At 37.9% G+C, this 7,421-nt stretch overlaps 1 protein-coding gene across 1 annotated transcript in view; it reads left to right on the top strand.

The window, feature by feature from the left end:
* Positions 1–26: 26 nt before the first annotated feature.
* FIGN (fidgetin) overlaps positions 27–7,421 on the top strand; it is a 125,861-nt gene continuing 118,466 nt past the window's right edge. The window contains 2 exon segments of the mRNA XM_005859382.2: positions 27–402; positions 405–425. Of these exon segments, the coding sequence (XP_005859444.2) occupies positions 318–402; positions 405–425 (106 nt within the window). The 5' untranslated portion in view covers positions 27–317.

The raw sequence follows: 7,421 nt of genomic DNA, 5'->3' as shown, positions 1-7,421 counted from the left end.
CGCCTCCCGCTTCCCTCTCTCCCCCGCCAGCTCCGCGGGCTCCGGGCGCCTCTCCCGCTCCCTCCGGTCCTCCCGCTGCCCGCCTCTCGCCACTGCCTCCCGTCTCCTCTCCCTCTCCGCCGCCGCCGCGTCTCTCTCCCTCTCGCCTTTGAAAACTGATCTTTGGCTCTTAGTGTGAAAGTGATTTGAATTTGGCTCGGCGGCGCTCTGCGCCTGCGCCCAGCCTCTGGCATGCTGGCTCCTCGCAAGCAGCTGTTTTGGGTTTGAAATTCCAACATGGCAGAGGCTGCAGTCCGTCTTCCCTTCAAAAACTTGGAATGATTTCAAATCATAGGCACCTTCACTTAACCCTCGCTCCCATTCATCAGCAAACACAGCGGATCGATGCGACGCTAACCTATCGGCTTTTCGCTCCGCGCGTTCAGGTAAGAGGAGCTTCGTAGTTTTCTACCAGCTGTTTAAATTTGTGTGTGTGTGTGTGTTTGTTTTTTTTGTTTGTTTTATTTTAAAAGAATATAAATAAATCCAAGACCTGGAATAGAAGGAGACCTTCGAGTTGTGTCGTAAACATTTAATTGCATGTGCACTCGCTTCTATTCGGCACGCCAACCTGCTGTCTAATTTCTCCGTACAAAGTAGCCCTGAAACGTTAGGATGCATGTTTTTGCTGCTTAATCATTGTAACAATAGTGGGGGATTAAGAGTTCGCGATGGCAAGAATCTCGTTTTCCGCTATCTTGTGCTTACTTATTACTATCTTTTTACTTCAAAAATAAATACAAAAAAAAAAAAATAAGGAGAAAGCGGAGCCATAGGGTGGGGCTAGACTTTCTTCGGGAACTAACTTCTAAGTAAATAAGAAGTGTAAATAAGAATGTTGCACACGCAGAAAGTTGAGGTTAAATTACCATCTCGTGGCTCGGGGAACGTGATCATGTCAGAAGATCGGTGGCAGAAAAATGTAAGCACATCATCTTGGAGGGGGTACAGCGTGGTGGGCGTATTGTTGGCCGGGGACGGGAGAGAAAGATGTATAATTTAATGGTATATACAATCCACTGATCCTATTACCGTCCTCCCGGAGCTCTTGTTAGTTTCAATGGGAGTGAGTGAAATTGACATGGACTTGCATTCCTGGTCATGTGCTTTTTTTCCCTTTCTTCTCCTGTGATCTGAGATCCCCTTTTTGTTGATGTTGCTTTCCCCCTTAATTATATGCATGTAGGTTAAATGAATACCTGACGAAAGGGCCCACGTTTCAAGGCAGTGACATTTGATAGCTGAGAGGAAAAGTGGCTTTAATGAAAAGCAACCTTTGGAATTCCTGCTTGTGAGAAATCCAATTCAGCTTTTTGTGCTGCCAGCAAGAAATGATCAGTAGCACCAGTGTTTATGGTATGTCAGTTTTGGAATTTACTTCCTTTGCATCTAAATAGGAAAGACAAATTAAATGGCATGATCCATCCATTTGAAAACCCTGTTTGGGAAGCAGATGCTCATGATATATAATTCCTTTTTTTAAAAAAAATGTATGTTTTAATCTGTCAAAATGCTTGTTTATTTTTGCTATCACATGTTTATATATTTCAGTTTTGAGTAATAGATTACTGGAGTGCACTTTTATGGGTTTAGCGGTAATCCCAAAGTTGCATGTTACTAGTAATGCACTGTATAACCACTGAAGTCAAATGGTATGTAAATTAGTTAAACTCGGTGTGGGGTTTTTGGGGAGGGAGCTGGGTGAAAAGGGGAGAGGGCGGGAGTGTAGGGAAAGACTGCTTACTAATGAAAGTATATGTCTATATATATATGTACACACACAGAACTGGGTGAATTTTTTTCTCTCAATCTATTAATGCAATTGGACTATGGGCTCTCTCAATGATTGCACTTTGTGGAGTAATCAGTTCTTCTGAGTGTGTGTGTGTGTCTGTGTGTGTGTGTTTTGGGGAGTGAGTTATGAAGGGATATTTTTTACATGAACATAAAAAATATATTTTGATTGCTTAAAATCCTTAATGCCTTTTAAGGAACAGTGGTAGTTTTTTTTTTCCTTTGCTTGCCATTCACTTGACTGCCTGTCAGCGCTTTTTACTTTTAACCTGTGACAGAATTAAATAATCAGGCACTGAAATTGACTTTGTTTGAAATCGCTCTTTCCTCTTTCTTTACAAAAAATAAAAAAGGTCAGATAAATGGAGTGAGAGGGGGTTTTCAATAGCTCTTGTGACCATGCCGTGTGTACACTTTGTGATATTCAATTAAGACTAAGAGGGAACAGCAACAACAAAAAGATGTTAAAAGTATTTTGCATAACCAAAGGATATGTCCACTCTACACTGTTTCTTTTTTGGTACATTTACCCAACCACCATGCATTCACCCTGAAAAGAGAGAAAGAAGGAAAAGGGAGAATATGAAAGAAACAAATAGCAGTGGGGCGATAGCCAGGGGTCTGTAATGTGGCAGTGGTTACTGCTCTCTCATAACACAAATGTGAATACAAGGAAAGGGGCTACAAGAACCGTTGCGCGACATTCACTTCTGGTTGGACTCTGGTGACTATCCAGCTAAACACACACCACTCTTACCCGATAGGAAGGATTTGATTGAATTTTGCATTTGGAACTTGTTGACTTTGAAGCGATCAATAAGAAGACTGTTTATTTTAGATGCACATAATTTGCCCTGAGAAATGTTTTAAGGAGGAGAGAGCACAGCTTTTTTTCCCCCGGAGCTGTTGGAGCGAATGGGATTGCCAGATGGGCGATTTCCCTCTGTGATGTTAAAGCTGTAATATATATTCAGAGCAGATTGGGCTGCTGCCTGTGATGAGGAGGATATTACATTTATAAATTTTAAATCGGAGCTCAGACAATGTGCTGAGAGCAGAAATTGGATGGTTTGACTGTTTACCTTATTGATACTTAAGTGTGATTTCTGGGTAGTCGTAATGATAACCATTGCAATAATATGTAAAAAACACATTGGGTTAGGCAATCATATAATTCATGACATTTAACACCAGATTTAAGTGTGTAAATTGCCCCCCACCCAGGCTCTGCTTACTATTAACTAATAGTCACATAATTTATTTCCCTGAGAGTTTAAATGCCTGTTGTGCAAATGATGTTCGCTCAGGACCCTTGCTATCCTACACTAGAATTCGGGGAGAAAAAGTTTATATCTGTATCTATAAAGTAGACACTTGTGTATATGTATAAAGTGGCATTAGTGGCTCCTGTTTTGTAATTCTATTACTCGGATTATTTTTAGATTTTGTCTCAGATGTTTGGCCTAAAGGAACCAGGGCTACAAACCTAAAAGGCTGGAAAGTGGGCAAGTGCTCACACTCTGGCAGCTCCGCTGTTGCAAATTAAAAGTGTGTTGTGGTCAGGAAATGAAAGCTACAATGTCTCTTTTGAACAAGTCGTTTATCAAGAGAAACATCTATCAGGGACTGACTGCCTTGTCACATTGATCCTCTAAAAGTTAGGTCCGAGGTGGAAGCTGCTTTGATGTTTTTGATCCTAAATTTAATACAACAGAAAAAAAGCAAGGATATTTTGACCAGAATAGATTTTTTAAAATGTTTCCTGGAACCAAGATCTATTTATTAGTATTGTACTATGGGTGAAGTTTTTTGGACACAACAGTTGAAAAGTTGAAGGGGAAACCCGAGTCTTTATAAATGGTTGGTTGTTAAAATATATATTTATAGCAAGTTCAGCTATGGCTGGCTTCTTGGTTCACATGGACAGTTTGGAAATTGATTGCATTAAAGGGAAAATTATCTTGAAAGAGTGTTTTGGAGCAATACACAGAGATCAGAGTTTACATTCATTCACATTTTAGAGTTGCCCTCTTCTTTTTGTCTTTTCTTTTAATCCTTTATTTCTATTTCCTGTCTCCATTGCATGTGTGACATACTAGCTTTTATTTGGAAAATAAACTTTTTTCCTATAAAAACCATTCTCCCAAACATGCTTGCTCACATTTTCTCTATTGTTTCTTAATTGTGCATGTGGATGGTTATCAATATAAACTACATGGACTCACAAGGCTTTCAGAACTTCAGCTTAAAAATATAGGTAGGGAACAGGTTAAATGTGTCATGTATTCGCAAATACTGAATATGTTGCATGCCTTATTCAGATGTTAAAAGGTATTGTTAGGAAAATGACTATGTTTTTAAAAATGTGATTTCTTTATGAGAGAGAGAGAGAGAGAGAAAGAGAGAGAGAGAGAGAAAGGTGTTAAAAGCAGCCTGCTTCATTTTGGGAGGCAAAGATGTGAGAGAAGAGTTTTTTGGATACTTGTCTTATACCGCTAGTGGTTACTTGCTCTTTCATATGGGTCTATCAACAGCTAGGATGATAGACCACAAAGAGTGTGGTGGGAGTTTTGGGAAGTGTAATACTTGCTAATTAATCATGTCTGAAAGGAAAGAATCATAGCAGGGCAATACAGTCTCATTGTTGTTTTCCTGGAAGAGGGTAAGACTTCTGTTTGGAAGCTGTATATGTGAGTTGACTTGCTTTTCTCTTCTCTTAAAAAGACAGTTTGTAGGGCCTCTTTGGAATTATTTCAGGAACCATTTTTTTTTTTAAAAAATAGAGAATAGTTTTTATTTCTCCTGGCTGTACCACATCAGTGAGATTCTTAAAATTGTCTCTGGTATCTTCTGAGTGAAAACGTAGTGTGTTTTTCTTTAGTTATATTAAAGACTTCAGTGGCTCAGTTTCCAGTACCATTTTTTTTCCCCATAAATAGAAAATCTTTTTTTGTGTTTTTATTCATGTTGGGCAGGGACTTTGAAAATCTTTTTGTAGGCAGGTACTTATGACAGAAATACAAGAGCGCAGAGATTTCATTAATTACTTTTAGATAGCACAAGAGTATGGCCAGAGGGGAGAAAAGAAGTAGTACTTCCAAGAATCTGTAGAGAAAAATCTGTATAAAACTTGAGATTTCTAAGATAGTCGAAAATATTACCTGAGAAGATAAATGAATAATATAATTATAGATACATTATTTTTCCCCCTGAATTTTTGGCTGTCACTTTTTAGATTTTTTCCCCCCTTAGTTTAAGCATGGGGTCAGATTCCAAAAGTTTAAGTGTCTGCAACATTTTTCAAAATTTTTTATCTCAAGGTGAAGACGGCTATGCTAATGATTCCCTATTTTTGTCTGTTTGGATGCCTTGAATGATTGCCTCATTAAGTAATCAGTTTCACTGGTCCCAAATCAGCAGAATTGCTAGGTGTACTTGAAACAATTGCAGGCTGTGATGTTTAGTACTTTCTAGTCTGGTCCTAGACTCTGCTTTAATAGAAATGTTTGCTGTTTTTGCCTTTGATCAATATATTCTTGAGTACAGATTTCACATACTGCTTTTATATAAAGTACCACATTTGCTGTTATAGAGCTAATAAATTTAATTACCAGGTATTTAAATTGATTTATAAATTTGTGATTGGGAGAAAGTGTTCTGCAGACATTTGTGTGAAATAATGATCAATAAGACTTGATTAATCAGCATATCTGCTTTTCTATCTTGAGTCATTGATAAACTAGAATAAGTAAATGGCACAGGAAACAATGGAAATTGTGTTTTCAATGAAAAAATTTAATATAACTGTCGCTTTCTTTTGGGATATACAAGAGCTGATGTTTTATTAAAATCAGTTAAACTTGGAAAATATTTTAGGTACTACTTAGAAGACTGCAAGTCCAAAAATTGTTCCATTTTTCAATTCTCTCTCTCTCTCTCTCTCTCTCTCTCTCTCTCTCTCTCCCTCTCCCTCTCTCTCTCTCACACACACACACTCCACCTAAAGTTTATGTCTATTAAAACAGTCCTTTTTTTTTTCAAAGACTGAAAACAAATTTCTGTGTAGCAGGTACTTTTCATGGTTGGATTTTATTTTATTACTTTTTTTCTACACTTGCACTTTTATTATTAACTTTTCATTCAATTTATGGTAGAAATTTCAAGCATAGGTGCTCTGACATGGTTGTTGATGAGTGATCCTTTTGCTATTTTCGATGTCAGTATTTAAATGACAATTGTACTTGAGGGAGGCTTACTACAAGAAATGCAGAGAGTGGGAGCAAGGGGTCGGCAGGAGTAGGGTAAGAATACATTGTGCTGATAAGTTTGAAGCGAAGCAGAAGCAGGTGGGTGAGCTGCTTCCCAGGGCAGCCGCACAGACGGCTCTGCCTCCGCACGGCACATGCGTGCGGTACCTGTTGACGAAATCTCAGCTGAGAGACTGAGGCAGCGGAACAGATAGGTGATCAGCAACCATCCACACATGAGATATCATATGGCACTTTCTGTTAATAATATTTACATCGTTTATGCAACAAATCTGCTTGTTGTCTTGTTACTTGAATATTGACACTTTGCTTAACGTTGCATATGGTGGGCTGTCGTTGCGGGGTATATTAGAAGCAGCAAATTCAAGGAAGAATTTTAATTCAGATATATTTATGTTAAATATAGGTATAAGGGATATGTTTGCTTATATTTGAGCTACTATGATTTTCACAAAACAATGATAGTATCACTGCCTCCAATCATTTTTGAAACTGATATATCTTGAAAGTAGAACTATTATTTATTATATGAAAGCTCAAGGTTAAACTTTTTTTTTTTACCCTGCAACCCAACTTAAGCGTGCATGTTTTTATGGGAGGAAATCTGTTGTAGAACGTATTTTTAAATATAATCTTGGAAAATTTGTTGCTGTTAGGATTTTGTTCTCGTTTTCATATCATGACAAGCTTCTATTATAAGTTATTGGTGATATATAACTCACAAAGAATTTTTTTACGACAGAATACATCATGCAGAATACCTATAAAATGTTTTCTTTTCCCCTGGGATCCTAATGTTGAAAGTAGCTTTACTCATTTCCTTTCCTGTGAGTTTTTATTTCTGCTGGTAATTAGTATAGTTCTTCTGTTCCACTTGTGGATATAGTTCAAACAAGAGAAAAGAAACTGCATTTTACTTCACTCACCAAAAAAAGTCTTTTTCCCCCACTCAACTGTTTGCCTTATGTCAATTGGATGCTTTTTAAGCAACTGACAATTGATTAAATGCCATGTACATGTGACAGTAAGCTCATCTGAGGATGAGTGACCTCTACTTACATGCTCCGGTTCATGAGGAATTATTAGTCAGGGAAACAGCAAAATTCAAAATAAAAATTTCAAAGTAGTGTAATGTGGAGCCATGAGTTTCTGGATGTTGCTGTCAACTTTTTGCTGTTCTTTTGATTTATTGTCTTTACCATAACACACGTTGTCACTTTCACCAAGGATTGGCTATGCAATGCTGGCACTTGGTGTGAAATTGAAATGTGGGGCACCTTGTTCAAAAATTATTAAGAACTCGAGACAGTATCAGCAGAG

Source organism: Myotis brandtii, unplaced genomic scaffold (genome assembly GCF_000412655.1).
Source record: "Myotis brandtii unplaced genomic scaffold, ASM41265v1 scaffold125, whole genome shotgun sequence".
NCBI lineage: Eukaryota > Metazoa > Chordata > Mammalia > Chiroptera > Vespertilionidae > Myotis > Myotis brandtii.
This window is presented reverse-complemented; position numbering and strand designations above follow the sequence as displayed.